Here is a 17,391-nt window from a genome sequence, read left to right on the forward strand (position 1 = left end):
GCTGCTGTTCCCAATTCATCAAATCTGCTCTTGAAGCTTCCTAGGTTCCAGCATGCTGAGACTGTCAGTTTCTGTGAAGCAAGTAAAGCTTACTGAGTTCTCATCTGTTTTCAGTGACATGTAATCTAGACATAAAAAATATATCAGGAACAGATCGAACCTACAGGTGTAATTTGACTTCTTTTCTGCATAGTTTAGTTACTGAAAATTATTAGATTCCAATTTACACTTGCACAATCACTTTAGTAATATTAAAATTATGCTGCTTTATGCAAAGAAAAATAGAATGCATTTTAATGGAAGATTTGACCTGCAGAAAGATGAATAATTTGCATCAATTTTTGTGTATTATGTTAAACTAATGAAGACAAATGTATTCATTCATTTTAGTAAAGCTGAAAAACTGAAGGCCGGCAATTTCATGCATCTGTAATGATGAATATTACAGTACTTATTATATGATAAATTGAGAATTATAGAAATGGATGATGAGTAGAACTAGAAGAAAACATGCCTCCCATACTGATTTCTATTTTTATAGACACTGGCATCTGCCTCAAAAAAGCCAATATGCCTCCTTTGGTAACAATCACACATCTCTTATTTACTAAATAATAAAAAATAAAGAAGCAGTAAATCTCACTTAACATTAAAAAGCAAACAAGAACAAAGGGATATATATTTTTCATATGTCATGGTACAGTATTACCATCATAAAACTTAGTGACATAGTTCATATTTGTGTGTAAGCTGGGAAGGGTACAGATATTATTATAGGTTAAAACTTGTTTTAAGAATGACTGACACAAGTATTTTATATTCATAATTATTTTTCATGAATAATATTTATAGCTAAATTATTCAATATGATACAGACAAATTATATTTAATAGTTGTATGTACATTAAAAAATCCTCAACTATGATGTTAAGGCAGAAAAAAACAGCAACAACTATAAGTTTTTGAAAAGGGGTGGAAGCAGCTTCTACCCTGGCGTTTGGTCTGAGCCAGCTGAGAAGCACGAACTCTAGCCCACTGAAAACATTTACTGTTAAAGTAATGTTGCCAAGGTGGAGACAATATTTCTTTCATATGTAGATATGTTAAAGTGTCAGTCAACCAGCTCTATGTGAATATTACCTTGGGTAGTGTGCTGGCTCGTTTTATGACAACTTGATACAAGCTGGAATCATCAAAGAGGAGGTAGCCTCAACTGTGAAAATGCTTCCATAAAGAAGGAGCTGTAGACAAGCCTGTAGTATGTTTTCATAATTAATGATTGATATAGGATGGCCCAACCCTTGTGAATTAGGCCAGCTCTGAACTGGTTACCTGGAGTTCTATAAGGAAGCAGAATGGGCAAGAAATGAGTAACAGCCAGTAAGCTGCAGTCCTCCATATCCTCTGCATCAGCTCCTGTATCTAGGCTCATAGCCCAGTTCAGCTCCAGCCCTGACCTCCTTCAATAATGGACTATGATGTGGAAGTATAAGCCACATTCCCTCTCCTCTCCAACTACTTTTGTTTTATCACAGCAACAGCAAGCTAAATCAAGACACTTGAGTTGTCATTCCTTTCATTGACACTTTCTTTTGCTATTCTGCACATCTTTGTGATGTGAGATGTTACCAATTGTCAGATGACATTCAATAGCCACCGTTGTCATTCAAATTTTCCAACAGCTCTTCAAAGATGATAAATAAAAAACTTACCAAAAGTCTATATGTAAAATGCTTTTTCTAAAAAAAATGAGTTTTGTTTGTTTGTTGCTGTTGTTTGATTTTTGAGAAAGAATCTCCCGAAATTGCCTGTTTCCATTTTCTGGTGGCCCTCAGGGCTTCAGTTGTGTTCCCTGCTCAATACGTGATCATATTCCCCCCTCCCTCTCCCTGTCCCTTCTCCCATCCAGGTCCTACCCTCCCTCTGCCCTAGTGGAGGGTGGGCCCCATAGGATTACCAGCAGTCTCAACTGACCTGGATCCAAGATCTCTCAGACACTGAGCCACCAATCAGGCGGCATACACCAGCTGATATGAAACCCTCAAAATGTATACGGTAAAGGACTGCTGGGTCTGGACTCAGTCAGAGAAGATACAGCTAACCCTCAAGAGACTTGAGGCCCCAAAGAGTGGGGAGGTCTGGTGGGATAGGGGTGGAATGGGAACATCCTCTTTGAGATGGGAGGTTACCAGGAGGGTGGGGGATAAGGGGGAAGTATGGGAGGGGAGCTGTCTGGGGTCGGGGAGAAGATCGGGAAGGGGATGATGTCTAGACTTTTAAAAAGGATTAAATAATAAAAAGAAATAAATTAAAAAAAAAACAATTTCATTGTGCAGTCCTGGTATACAAAACTACCTGTGTAACCTGGAAGTCCTAGATATTGCTCTTCCCCTGTATCCTAAGTGCTAACATTAAAGGCATGGGCAACACCAAGCTGTATATGACTCATAAGTCAGTGAATTGCCATTCTCAGAGAAGTTCACACACTTGTTCCGTGGAATGTCATACTTTTGTCCCAAGTGCCTCTTTCCTTCTCCAAATCCTCACAAATATTTTCATATATCACAGTATGCACATGGCTGCACATCTTAAGTTCAAACAAAATTCTAGCACACAGAAAGGAAAGTGAGTAGACACTCCGCCCCACATCTATCAGCAATTAGCTATTTGAAATTGATGCTCTTGAGAGAAGGAAAATCCATTTTCTTCAATGGAGTGACAGAGCACACAAGCTCATAGACTCCGATTTTTCTTTTGTGTGGTGGGTGCCTTTTTGTTTGTTTTCTGAGAGAGAAAGGATATGAAGTTTTGAGGTGGAATGGGTCTGAGAAAAGTAGTGTAGTAGGAAGAATAAGACTAAAATCTTTTGCATGTAAATTAAAAATAATTTTAATGTATCCTCATTAATCCTCAGCTCTACTTCACATAAACGAGTCTTGAAATTCTTTTCTGTCTTCAAGTAATAAATCTTGGTGTGTACTCAGTCCAGGAAATTGAGGGAAAGTCCTTAACTGATTCAGGTGAGAGTGGAGCTGGGTTTCCTATGTTTCCTTTGCTATGCCTACTAACTTAGTACTGACAAAAACTACCTATTGATTGTCAAGCTATTTAAATAATTATTTAGAATTTACTGTAGATTTAAATATGCTTGCAAAAGGTGAACTACCCAGATCACAGAGACTCCTGACATCATGGACAATATGCAGACCCATACATAAACACAGATCTCCAAATGCTCATCTTGGGGCCTCACATTGCACATACAGTGGAAGTGGTGAAAAAGCTGCAAATGGAAGGAACATCCCACTAGTCCATTGCTGTAAAACATGATAGTAATGATACTTTCCAGTCCACTTACAGTATTTGTACCAAAGCAAACTCAACAAAGCAAAGCACAATGTTTCTAACTGATAAAGTACTACATTTCTACCAGCTCACAAGCTCAAAGTGTAATATTCACTCAATGTTCCCAAAAGAAGAACCAAATGGTTCTAGTACAGAGCAAAAAAACCGTTTCCCTTAAAGAGAAATACTCTCTGGTTTTTTAAGTGCATTACCACCTATGGTCTATTAAGAGGCAAGATTATAGCTGCTCACATGCTGTAAATATTCCATAAGGAAACTGCTGTCATTTGCCTCACAATTTTCACCTCTCTGAGAGATTTTCTACAATATTATCTTGAATGAACGAGAAATTTCAGTTAACTTATTATGAGTAAAAATATCTACAACTTCCAACATATACCACATAGTAAATGTCACATTAAAATAATATTGCTGCTGTCAGGGAAACTGTGAAAGGGATTTAACACCAACACACATTTAATTAAACCAGCTTGTGCTTATTTAGCTTTGCCTTCATATCTCCACCAAGGTATTTGTGTAAACAGAGCTGCCCTAATTAAATAGCTTTTCTCCAAGCCACTCTGCACATTCCCAGCCCACTTTTGGTAGTAATTATCACACTAAGGGTGATGAATGGAGCAGGAGGCTCCAAATGAAGCACACAGAGTAGCCTGGCAGGCTTGCCTCTTTGTAAAATGCAAAAATGAATTCCGGGGCAAGCAGCATCTAATTTCTCAGACCTGTTTCCAATTTCTCATTTTGAAATTGTTATACTATTTCATTTGTTATTTTACTTCCCCATACATTGAAGACTCCATGACAATGTCTAAAAATCTAAGTAATGAAATGAGAAGAAAATAACTGAATGGAAGTAAAAATGAAAACTCCTTTCTCTGATCACAGTAGAACACAATGCAGTCATTGAAGATTAGAACTGCTAAAAGATGTAAGTCAGACTCCTAGGGAATTCCTGTAGGAGCTCTAAATTTTCCATAACCTAAGGCTGTATTACATTCCATTCTGTGGACTTATCTCTAACTCTCTAAAAAAAGAAAGACTACCTTTCATTTTTTAATTGCTAAATATACTCTTTTAAATTTTTCTACTGTTAGCTTATGGGTAAATAAGATTTTAAACTATGTAAATACAATAATAATGGTCTTCAATGTGATTGATCATGATAAGGAACCGAATACCTGTTTGAGAACTGTGTATCTAATTCTACCTGAGAACTTATTTCATTCAAGTATAATTGTGTATTGTTGTGTTTACTAACAACTGAACAAGTATGAACAATCCAGGAAACCATACTTGTAGCTGAGGTATAAAATAGGAAGTAATAAATTCCTACCGGGAATATTTTCTTGCAGAGTGTTTAAAAGACAAGTATGAGCTGCCTATTTGTACATCAACTCTTCCTGAAGAAGCTTGTAGGAGAATCTAAACTGAGACATAATGTGCACAGTTCCAAAAATATTTTGATATTCTTCTTGGATTTACACAAAATTAAACTCACTAAAGTTAAGAACTTGATTGTATACCAACCAAAGAGTACACATGGAGGGACCCATGGCTCCAGCTGCATATGTAGCAGAGGATGGTCTTGTGGAACCTTGGGTCTTTGAAGGCTCAATGTCCTAGTGTAGAGGAATACCAGTGGAGGGAGGCAGGAGTTGTTGGGTGGGTAGGGGTGCTACCTTCATAGAAGCAGGGGGTGGGGGATGGGATAGGGAGATTCAGAGGACATGACAGGGAAAGGGGGTAACATTTGAAATGTAAATAAAGAAAATATCTAAGGAAAGAAAAGAACTTGGTTGTATCAAATCAAAGAAAATCAAACAAGGTCTCTGATAAAAAAAGGAAAAATATACTTCAATGAAAAGTGATTTCAATATTTATTTATATGTACTTGAATCTTAAATTTGTTTTATTCAGAAAGAGATAAGTATGTATTAAGTCAATTTAATATAATTCAAAAGTATGATGTTTAAATAAGTATATCATCATTACACAATAAAATCAATAGTAATGAGATAAAATCTTTTTATATGTAGTATTTGTGATGTCTAGGTATCTTGTTAATCTTTTATTTGCACTAAAATTCCAGAAGACTATATGAAACTTGGAAGTATTTTGTAAATTACTTTCTAATTTTTAAATGTGTTGAAACAAAGAAAGTACATAATCCTAAACATAAACAAACTATGTTTTCTGAGATAGAGAATACAAACTAACTTCCATAAACTTTCAGACACATAACCTTGTATATATTAGTGAAGATATTTTTGATAACTAAACCTTTTCTAGACTTCTAGGGGTTGGTCTGATCAACCAAGAGTTGAACTGCTTAAAAAAGAAAAGATTACACTTGTAGGTTTGCAGTCAAAATTTGTTTTGTTCTCTACTTTGTTTATAATATATATTTTTATGTCAACCTGATGCAATCATCGTCATGGAAGCAAAAACCTCAATAGAGAATAAAACCTCACCATACTGATCTATGACTGATGTAGGGATGGCCAGCTCATAGTCAGCCAGTGGTCCTAGGTGCTACGTAAGCCAGGAAGAGCAATTTAGTAATTGTCACTCCTGCGTTTCCCCATGTCTTATGAATCAGCTTCTGCCTCTAGGTTTTTGTCCTAAATTTCCTTAGAGATGGAGCTGTAAGTAGAAATAAACTCTTTCCTTTCCAAGTTACTTTTGGTCATGGTCTTTATCACAGCAATAGAAAAGTCACTAAGACAAAATATCAGCAAACAACTTAAGAAATAAAAATACCATACAATGTAAGCTCCCAGGGATTAAACCACCAACCAAAGAGTACAGATGGAGAGACCCATGGCTCCAGCTGCATGTGTAGCAGGGGATTGCCTTATTTGGCATTAATGGGAGGAGAGACCCTTGGCCTGTGGTGGCTCAATGACCCAAAGTAGGGGAATGCTAGGGTGCTGAAGCAGAAGTTGGTGGGTGTACCCTCATAGAAGCAAGGGAGAAGGGGAGGAAATGGGGGATTATGGAGGAAAAACTGGGAAGAAAAAAACTAAACAAACAAACAAACAAACAAATAAAAGAAAACCAATGTAGATGGTATTTGCTCTTAACTTTAAATGTGACATGATATAGTTTTATGTATTCATTAAATTTTATATTGTTTTAGGTTTTCTTTAGTAAAATAGTTTCCATGACTTTCAGAATCTCTAAATGTCAATTTCAGTTGAGAACTTGAGACTATTTTAATCCCTTTTTAATACCAGCAAGAGATACTTTATCTCTCTTTCCTTTCTGTACTTATTTCCCTTTCTGCACTCATTTCCTTTCTTCTAGTTTTCAAACATAATTCTAGCCTCTTTCTGTCTTTCTAACAGCACTGTAATTATGTTTAGATCCACATTATAAACCAAGTTAATTTTTCTATTTTAATAACTTGAATTTAGTTATATCTGAAGGGTATTTTTTTCTGTTTAAGATACTTATTCATAGGCTCTAAGGATTAAGACAGGAGAATCTTTAAGGAACCTTTTTTTTGTCGATTACATGTACACATAGGCTATGATATTTCATTTAATACAAGTATTTATTTGTGTTTATTAAATTTGAGCATGTACATTATCAAATTCTTGTTGATTTTTCCTAAAAGGACTTTTATAATTATCATTTTCATCCTCATTTTGAGGTGTTACCTTATGGACATTTCCAGGATTGATGCATGTAATCCTCCATGAAGACTTAGGAATGATTAGAACTGCAATATGGCAAAATCATGCCATTTTAATGATTTTAATCTTAATTTAATATTATGACTAAAAATAATTTTAACACATATAAGAAGAGAAAAGTTAAATATGGTTAAACCCGGGTGTCAAATATCCTAGATAGGTCACTGTTAATTATTCTACTACTAATAACTTCATTTGAGTGAAACAATATCTGGAAGAAAAACTTGTGGCTTTCTTTTCTAGATAATTGTAAGTTTCAAACTCAAAAAAAATCCCCCAAATGAGCAATATTTAATTTATTAATAAAACAAAAAGATTTGAAAGCTAAGCAAGGTGAAGTTTGAGTTACATCTGTATTTGCAATACCCCTCATTTGTTCATTTGGGAAACTGAGGCAGAAGTATAAACTGTAAGTTTGGAATCAGTATGCTTCACATAGAATTTAAGGTAAGTCTGGGTTGCAGACTGAGACTATGTCTCAAAAAAAGTAACAATGATAATATTATTATAAGTTAAGAATTGAATATTTCAAAGATGGTGTTGTATATGTTTGAGCCTAAGTACAATAAAAATATCTGCTAGATATCTGATATAAACTAATTTTTCTTTTGACTTGTTAATTTGGAAGCAAATGTTCAATTTGTTAAAATTTTCATACACTGTATTTTCATCATATTATTTTTCCTCCCCAGTTCCTTGTCTTATGTCCAAACTTTTAACCTGCTCTTATAGATTAAAAAGAGTTGCTAAAATGCAGTAAGTAAAGAACTATCTGGGAACTATGTATAGTCCCTGCTTTCCACTCTTCTCATAACAATTGATATTAATGAGTAAATACAGAGTGGCTGCCAGGTAACCTACCCATGGGAGTGCCAACGCCATAGCCTTTGGAGTCTATAAGGCCGCCAATCTGCGTGAGGTTACAGTTCCGCTGGGTAACAAACTCGATGGTTGTTGACTCCATTAAGAAAGCATAATCCGAGGTGAGGACTCGTTGGATCCCTTCCTCATTGCTTTTGACAAGCACAGACTGTCTCCTGCTGCTCATAAACGCCCACATTTTATCATACGTTGAGATTTTTGATTTCTGGAGGAAAGTAAGATAAGTTTAAAAGATAATAAAATTATATCTTAGGCTCTACAGAATCCTACATTTAGATACAGTAGACTACAGTGAGTTTTCTCATGCTATCCTAAAATTGTCACATACACACACACACACAAGAATCAAGATTTAAAAAAAAATGTTCCTAGTAATTCATCACATTTCTGGATATACTACAATTCAACATATACATCGAACATGTCTTACAGTTTAAAAATTCATACTAATAAATTGTAGAAAATGATAGTTATTAGAAAAACAAATGAGCTTAATAGGGAGTCTTTACTGTATTGTACATAAGACTCCTGTGGGTATCATTTTCTTTTAGCATTACTTAACATCAAATTTAGAAATGACAGCTACTGGACTCAGATTGACACAGTCAGACAACAACCAATTTTTGTTGTAATTTACCAATTTACTGAGTCTATCACAGACATCAAATAAATTCCCAAGTATATAAATCTATAGTTGAAGAGACCAGGGTATTTTATTGCAGATAAAAAAGTACAAATACAAATAGCAGTATTTCCACTGAGACATGACACAGTCACCAGAGATGTTCCTTAAGTCTATACAAAAAGAAAGAAAAATCTGTCATTCCAGGTTTTTGACTAACTAGAAACTCACGGACCACTCAAAATGAATAAATTTTGAGCAATAGCAAATTCTTAATACAGGTTTACCAGAACTTCATTTAAAAGGAAAGAAATGAGTATTGTTTAGAGGTTCTGGAAGAACATATAAGCTACCAAGCTTCTCACCTGCTTGTTCAATGCACCTGCAGAACCTCACTTTATGTATCCCCTCCCTACATAGGAATGCTAAGAGAATGATGTCCGTGTGGACACAAGGAATCTAAACTTTACAGTTTTATTTTCAAGAAGAAATATAAATTCATAGCATTAAAAGTAAGAAAAAAAGAGTATTTAAGATTATGCTGTAATTTTATGAAGTCATGAATCCAATGGTCAAACCACATCCATTTGTCGCTCAAATAAAGATCATGAAGAGAGCAAGAACACAGGAGTTTGCTTTCTACCTTCATGACTTTGGTTCCAATTTTTTTTCCACTTAAACCTGAATAAAATAAAAACTAGAGTTGATATGTAGGTGGAAGGAAGTTTGTATAAAATAAAACTGACATCAGTTTTGATTTACTGAATATGATAGAAAACACAGAAACAAAATCCTACAATTGGATTGTACTGAGTTTTCAGAAGTATAAGTGTATATTTAGTGTCTGAAGCCTTATTAAGTAATTTCTTTAAAGAATAAAGAGGAACTGGAGAGATGTCTTAGTATTTTAGAAAATTTGCTTTTACAGAGGAACTGGACTTGATTCCAGCTCTTGGGGTGGCTTGCAATCCCCTTTAGTTCTATTTCCAAGGTATTTGAAGTTGCCTTCTGACCTCTGTGTACACTTCTCACACACATGGTGCACATAAATACATAGAAAAAATCACTTTAACACATAAAAATCAAATAAATAAGTATAAACTTTTCATTTTTTTTAATAAGTTGGAGGCTGGAATGATTTCTTAGTGGGTAAGAGCATTGGCTGCTATCCTAGAGGACTAATGTTTTATCTCTAGCATGAAGAGGGCAGCTCAAAATTGTTTTCAATTCTAATTGCATAGGGAGACAATGTCTTTTTCTGACATCTGGCAGCAGTGTGTTCATGTGGTGTACATACATGTGTACAGGCAAAACAGTCATACATAAACAATAAAACATTGATACTTTTAAAATAGTAAAGATTGTTTCTGATTGTAACACATACATGCTCCATGAGGCCAAAGCCAATCAATACAATTAGAACATATACAAAATGACAATTTGATCAATATTAGGAATAAAATTGATTGAATTTTTATTTGTTTCAGTTATCTGACTATTAGCAACCTATTTTAATATTTTTTTTAATTTCCTAAAATATTTACACTTTGATGAATTAGCTGTAAATAAACTTAAAGATTAGTATTTTGTCTGAAAGCAAAGGGAGAATAATTATTTTACTCACACGCAAAGAGCAGGGCTATATTTTTCTCCTTTAATTATGTCACATAAACCATTTAAGTCTAAAGAAAGAAAACTATATTTGGGAATATTACATAGATGTTTCTATACTTATATTTTATAATATCTTATATAGTAAATACAAGGAACTTATATAGTAAATATGAGGAACTGATTGAGGGTTGACCCCTACATGCCAGGAAAATAAACCTCTTGCTTTTGCATCAATGTGTATCTCTGTGTCTCACTTAGGAAAGTCTAGAAGTACCACCGACCAAAGGTCAGAGTCTTACAATCTTTTGTTTTGTTTTGTTTGTTTGTTTGTTTTTTTGAGACAGGGTTTCTCTGTATACCCCAGGCTGTCCTGGAACTCACTCTGTAGACCAGGCTAGCCTCAAACTCAGAAATCCACCTGCCTCTGCCTCCAAAGTACTGGGATTAAAGCCATGCACCACCACCGCCCGGCTAAAGGTCTTACATTCTTACAAAAGCAAAATGTAAATGTGTGGAGAAGTCACATTAATTATTTTCATTCTTAGAGTAAATGTAAGACCCTAATTTTAAGAAGTACGAATGTCTTCAAGTCACTACTATGCATGGATTAGGGTAGGTCAATCATTTAATGTTTCTTTGGAATCTCACTACCTGTTTTGCCATTTAATATTATTGAAAGACATGGTTCCTACTTCTGGTACAGGGCCAGCTAACATGGGCCTTCTCAAGTGTAGATGGCTGTCACAGGCATAAGGCTTATTTATATAATAATGTGTATATTTTGCATTCCTCCTTTAAGGAATGTCCTCTCTCCTCCACCCCCTTAACATAAATGACTCCAGAAGTCCAGCGGGAAAAGGTGAGGATGATATTTTAGCAAAATGGTAAATGCTGGGATAACCCTTAAGGCTGTGGAAAAAGAACTCATAAAAACATGAGTTTGAAAATATATAATTCTCAGCTATGCAAAACATAAGGATAAAATATGAATTATATGAGATGCTCCATGAATCTAAAGGATCAAAGGCATTAATGAGCCAGCAGGTCAGAAAGACACAGTGGAAGGCAGATTCCTGAATGTAAGGTCAGCCTGAGACACAACAAGGGCCCAGGTGTGGTAGAAATGATAATTTTAGAACATTGTCCCACACAACTAGTTTAGCTTAACATCTGTGCTTAACAGAAGCAGGCAGGTCTCTGAGTTCTTTTTCAATGTTCAAAGAAAATGTGTGCTTGCTGTTTGCAATGAATTGAGGGCCTCGGGTCACAGGACACTGATTCTTAGAATAATAAAATGGAAACCTGAAGTAAAAGATTGGATTGATATGTAAAAGACTAGTCCTAAGACACAGGGGATGAGCTATCCAGAGAATCTTTTTGAATAGCAAGAGAGAACCACTTAAAAAACCGTCTCAAGCAGAGTAATAAGAGAGATCTCAAGAGACAGGGATCTACAGAAAAAGCAGATCAGAGAGAGAAAAAAGAGGAACAAAGAGAAAACAGGCTACAAAGATGTCTCCAGCAGAACATAGGTTGACAACTATGACGACCCATGTTTGCTTTATTTTATGACTCTCAGATTCCCCTTCCTCAGAACCCCTCTCCATCTAGATATAAAGTGGTGCATAAAAAAAAATTTAAAAAAAATAAAAAGTAAAAAAGAAAGAAAGAGAGGGAGAGATGGTTAAAAGCCATCATTACCCTGGTGGACTCACATATGTGTCTGTGTTTTTATCTGTTTGTGGCTATGTGTTTCTATGTTTTATATCTGTGTATGTATGTGTTTGAAATCATTCAGCTATTCTAGGACATTTTAGACCAATACAACACACTAGGAAATGACTATTTTAAAATTTCAGTGATAGCTATTCTTTGACTTGTGGTCATTTACAAATTGCATTTTCTATCAGCTAATCTCAGTAAAATGTAATCATATTTGTATGATCTACATTAATCTTCCCCAGAAATGTCATATGAATCAAGCCAAATTTGTGAAATTATAGCCTACAAAGTTGATCAAATTGTATTGCTTTCTATATAAAAGTGTAAAGAATGATTAATTCTGAATATCTTTTGAGGATTCTATTATTTTAATGATGGAGGTGGTATTATTGCTTTAGAAACAAAAGTCTTACATGAGTTGTAGTCAAGTCTGACATTTAAAAGATATTTATAAACTATTGGAAAGTATATACAAACTCTTATGCTGAATTTAAAACTGCTTCTTTTGAAATTAATATGACCACTCTTGAGTAAGTGGTTATTTTAAGTAACATATAGAAATTCAGAAGGGATATACTTGGTCTGATGTAATTATCACTCCTTCCATCTTAATGAATATGTAGCTGCTTAATCTCTTCCTTTCAGTTTATATTGTCAAATATACTTGCCAGATTCACAATCTTACTATGACGATGAAATAGGACACCTTGTACATAGGCACATTATGGAATGGTAGAGATTTCTTTTAGTTTTTATAATGTTTTAAAAATGAGGCAAGTAATATCAAATATTGTGTGAACATAGCCTACTGCTGTGAACAAGAAAAACATGGAACTGGAAAGTGGAAGATTGTAAGTAAGTGGATTTACACATGACACACTCCTGATATTGGGAAATTTTATGTTTTCCTCTCAAAATAGAATTCAATAAAATTCTACTTTAGTCAACTAAAGACTGAATACCAGTGACTACTGCATTCTACCCACAAAAGACCTAAGCCTATTCTCAGGAAGGGAAGTGAGAATGCACTATTAGAAACATACTGAAGCCAGAAGGAGCATATTGAGAAGACTATCAAAGATGAAGACCGTCTGCCACTATTATCTATCTCACTTCTTGGAAATCCTGCAGAAAGAACATATATACCCTCATTTGTTTTTTGGATTTTAGCTGTTCTTACTGGGGGAGATGAAATTGCAAATAACATTTGATTTGTATATCTCTCAGTGCTAAGAATATTGAACACTTTTAAAATGTTTTGTAGCTGTTTGTAGTTCATCTTTTGATAGATTTCCGTTTAGTCTAATGTCTATGCTTGTTTTTTTTTTAATGTTTAATTTTTGAGTTCCTTATATTGTAGTACTTTTGGGTCTAAATGTAGGATTTTCGGGTCTTGGTTTGAATTTAAGATTAAAAGAATCCCACTCTCCCAGGGCACATCCTGGAAGGGACACATTCCTTAATCAGAGGACACTTACTGTATTAACATTCAGAAGAGGAAGGGAGAGGCTGATTAACATTCCTCAGACAATGAAGGAGGGAACCTACCTGCAGATGGGGAAGGCCCAGAGCACATAGACAGACAAGGGAGGTCCTTGCCACCTCATTCCCCAAAGACCAATCAGTTTAAAAGTCACACTGTTCTGCCAATCATATTGTGCCTAATCACTGTTTCTCTATTCTACTCCTTAAACTGTATTAAGACTATTCTTAGCTCCAACTCGGGGTTCTCTTCTTGCTTGCATGTGTGAGAACCCCAGTATACTGGAATCATTAAACCACATGTTAATTGTAGCGAGTCCTGTCCGTGAGTTTCTGTGGGAGCGTGTCCCCTGGTTCTGGATCTTAGGATCCAACACTATGGAGGTCCCACCAAGACGCTCCCTCAAACCCCACGGCTCCAGGTACATATGCTTGAACAGGTCTCTGTGCTGTCTGTCCTTTGTTTTTGTATCCGTGAAGCGTCTGTGCCCATGGCAGGGGCAACTGTCTGTGTACTGTGTCTGTGAAGTCTCTGTGCACGCATGACAGGGATGACAGTCTGTTTAGCCTGGTTTCTGTGCTCGTGGCAGGAGCAAGAACCAGGCAAGTCATGGAGGGCAGTTTGTTACCCTGGGATAGGGTCAGATTTCAAGGACCCTGGGGTACTAGGGTCAGGTTGCAAGTTCTGGGAGGGAATTCATTAGTAGTAGAAGCAATGACACAGATGTCACAGTTCTCTGGAGGATGCTCTGGAGTTCATTTGTATAGGAGATAGGGTCAGGAACGACCCTTCCCCAGTTAAAGGTGGTCTTTGGCCACCGCTGCCTGGGGGCAGCGTTTGTTGAAGCTCTCGTGGCTGTGTGTCCATGTCTAATTCTGTATTGCTCATTGCTAGTGGTGTTAGAAATCTGTTAGACTTGGTCCAGCGTAGGCTGGTCAAGTCATCTAAATCTGTTAAGTTAGGTCCAGTGTAGGCTGGCCACGTCGTCTGGTTATTAGATTCTTCTACCAGGAGTTTTTCTATGTCTCGATTGTGTAACCTGGTTTCTGCGCGTGTTACAGGGGCGAGAACTGTCTGTTTCACCTGGTTTATGCACCACCCATGACAGGGGTGAGCTGTCTGTGTTGTTTTTCTCTGTTTTCTTGGCGAACCATCTGTGTGTTGTTGTTGTTCTATGTGTTATTGGACTTTGACTGACGTTATTTAGGAATGAATCTACTGTGTTAAAACATCCTGAGTTAAAAAGAGGTAACATGGCCACTGGCAGAGAAGGAGATAGAACCTTTGGTGCAAGAGAGCTGCTGCAGAGCAGAGAGGCAGGTCCTTTGGGAAGCGGGCACCATGCTCCAGGCAGCCTGCCCACCACAGGTAGGGTGTTCTCCAGTGGGCACTGCACAGGAGGCGCCCTTGCCTAGCCAGCATTCGGCAAGCAACATCTCGTGGGTCCCCTAGTGCTGCGCCCTTGAATTGCCCAGCTGAGAAGGTTGGCTACCAAAAGAAAGAAGCTCTGTCCCTCTGCTGTTGGTGGAGGCAGCAGCAGGTCAGTGCATGACAGCTGCCTAGCCTGGTGTGTGTGGCTGGGCTGGGGATCTCGAGGTCACTGCTGTAGCAGCCTGGAGGTACTCATGGAGACCTTGACCTCTGGCCCCTTCTAGTATGAGAACCCAGACAACAGAGGGGAGGAAGAGCCACAGCATAGTGGGTGCAGCTCCTGGTCTGCTCCCTACTCTCCGTGGCTGGAACATCAACAAAAAGATAGGCAGAGCCCAGGTGAATAAGAACCTGGCAGAAGAGAGGGGCAACTTCACTGAGCCATGGTTGCTGGACAAAGCAGCCGCAGCAAAATTATTCACCTAAGAATTATAGTTACATATTTTTTATTTAAAAAGAAAAAGTGTGAATGAATAGTGCTGAGACAAGTCACATGACTCCAGGTTGGGAACTCTAAAGCAACAACAAAACAAAACTGCTTGCAGGTAAGTTGCCTGCAGTAAAAAGTTACAAGCTGTCCTGAGTCAGAGAGCCAAAAATAAATAAATAAATAAATAAATAAATAAATAAATAAGCCTCCATTTTGGTACAGATACTAAATTATAGTAAAAAAGGGTAAGCTGGCTACGCTTCGCTCAGGGTCACCACCCATAGAGACCTTCATATAGGTGATCAAAGCAGTACAGAGAAGAGTCTTTAGGCCAGGATCCCTTGGGCACCCAGACCAAGTGCCCAATACAGTTACCTAGATGAATCTAGTAGAGAAACACCCTTCCCCCAATAAAAGCCTTTCTTCCTGAGATCCTTGTAGGTTCTGACCCAAGAGCAAGAGAGGATACCAGAAAGAAAAAATGTTCCCTCAGACATGGGGGCACCATCAGTTGACCAGACTGTGGTCAACAAAGTTGCTTCTGACCAGATCTGACTGGGGCCTTCATGTGACAGAAGGTAAGAGGCACCAAAAGCCCATGCCAGATTCCAATGGCAGGTCTAAAGGGGCTACTTGAGGCCCCGCTAATTTTGACTGAGGAATGTGAGGTTAAAACAGGGATCAGATGAGTTGCCCACAGCCTTTCTAAAATAGCTCATAGAGACATTCTGTAAGTGTAGACAAGGCTATTAGATACCAGGAAAAAAGCTTCATAGACTGGAAGGACTGCAAGATAAGTCATTAAAAGATTTAGTGTAGGTTGATGAATAAGTCTACCATAACAGGTAGATATAGAAAGAGAAAGAGCAGAGAAAGAGAAAAGAAAAAGATAAAAGATAAATGAGAAAAAGAAAAGTGACAGGAAAAGAATTTCCAGAGAATTTCCAGAGAAGCTTGACTATAGTAGTTAAGGGAAAGCAGAGAAAGAAGACTTCAATTAAAGGGAGATAACAAAACTCCTTATAAAGGACAAGTGTGCACATTGCAAGTAAAAGAGCCAGCTGCTGAGCCCAAGAGTGCCCTAATAAATGGAAGCCAGGGTCAAAAAGAAATCCCAGGCCTTGGGAAAAACACCCCCAAATGGCGAAGATATTAGCTCTGAGTGAAAATTCATGGACTTCCCGAAAAAATGGTGGACCAAAAGATGGTCTGGGTATCCCATTCATTTATGGTCATCCCAGACTGTTCCAATCCTTTGTTGGGTCAAGACTTCCTCCCCAAGATGGGGCCCCAGATACACTTCCTGCCCAATGGGCTACAACTAACTGGCCCAAAAGGAGAACCCATGGGTAGAGAAAAAGACTTCTCCTCCTGACCCCTGCCAGGAGCCGAGGCAACCTGCTTTACAGACAGGAGCAATTTTCTCCATGCTGGTCAGAGACAAGCTGGTGCTGCTGTGGTGAACTGTGCAAATGTCATCTGGGCTGAACTTCTACTCCTCACCTTCAGGGCTTATCGGCACAAAAAGCAGTCTTGGAACTTGGAGCTGGCAAGAAAATTACAGCAGGTATGCCTTTTCCACAGCCCATGTCCACAGGACTATATACCAAGAGAGAAGACTGCTCTGCTCACATCAGAAGAAATCTTAGATCTTTTGGATGCCCTGATGAAGCCAGGAACTATGAGTATTCATTGCCCCGGACTCCAGAAGGAAGGAGACTCAGTGAACTGAGCCAATAACCAGACAGATCAAGTGGCTTGAGAAATGGTTACACAGGAGCCTGTCCCAGTTATGGGCCTGTTAGAGACAGCTGCTAGAGATTGAGACTAGATTAAAAGATGACTTCACTTAAAACACACAGAAGAAAGGATTCAGATTTCTAGCCACCCTGCTAACTATTACCTAGAGAAAAAGTGGCAATGGTGCACATGAGAAGGGAGAACTATATTCCCCAGAAAGCAAACAAAAGACTTCAGGTTTTGGGCCAGAGAGAGATAGATAGATAGATAGATAGATAGAGAGAGAGAGAGAGAGAGAGAGAGAGAGAGAGTAAAGCAGTATAAGGTACGCCAAAAAGCAAAGGCTTATGAGGCTTAGAGTAAACAGGAAAAATACCTAGAGAAAGACAGTCTAGAGTATATATAG

The 17,391-nt window shown here is 37.4% G+C and overlaps 1 protein-coding gene across 2 annotated transcripts in view; it reads right to left on the bottom strand.

Moving 5' to 3' along the window:
* Positions 1–17,391, bottom strand: part of Grik2 (glutamate ionotropic receptor kainate type subunit 2) — a 657,422-nt gene that overhangs the window by 24,093 nt on the left and 615,938 nt on the right. For both annotated transcript variants that reach the window (XM_028773628.1, XM_028773629.1), the window contains exon 14: positions 7,923–8,148. In XM_028773628.1, coding sequence (XP_028629461.1) covers positions 7,923–8,148 — 226 coding nt within the window. The remainder of the gene's footprint in view (positions 1–7,922; positions 8,149–17,391) is intronic.

The sequence above is a fragment of the Grammomys surdaster genome, unplaced genomic scaffold, assembly GCF_004785775.1.
Source record: "Grammomys surdaster isolate TR1022 unplaced genomic scaffold, NIH_TR_1.0 232, whole genome shotgun sequence".
In the NCBI taxonomy this organism is placed as follows: Eukaryota; Metazoa; Chordata; class Mammalia; order Rodentia; family Muridae; genus Grammomys; species Grammomys surdaster.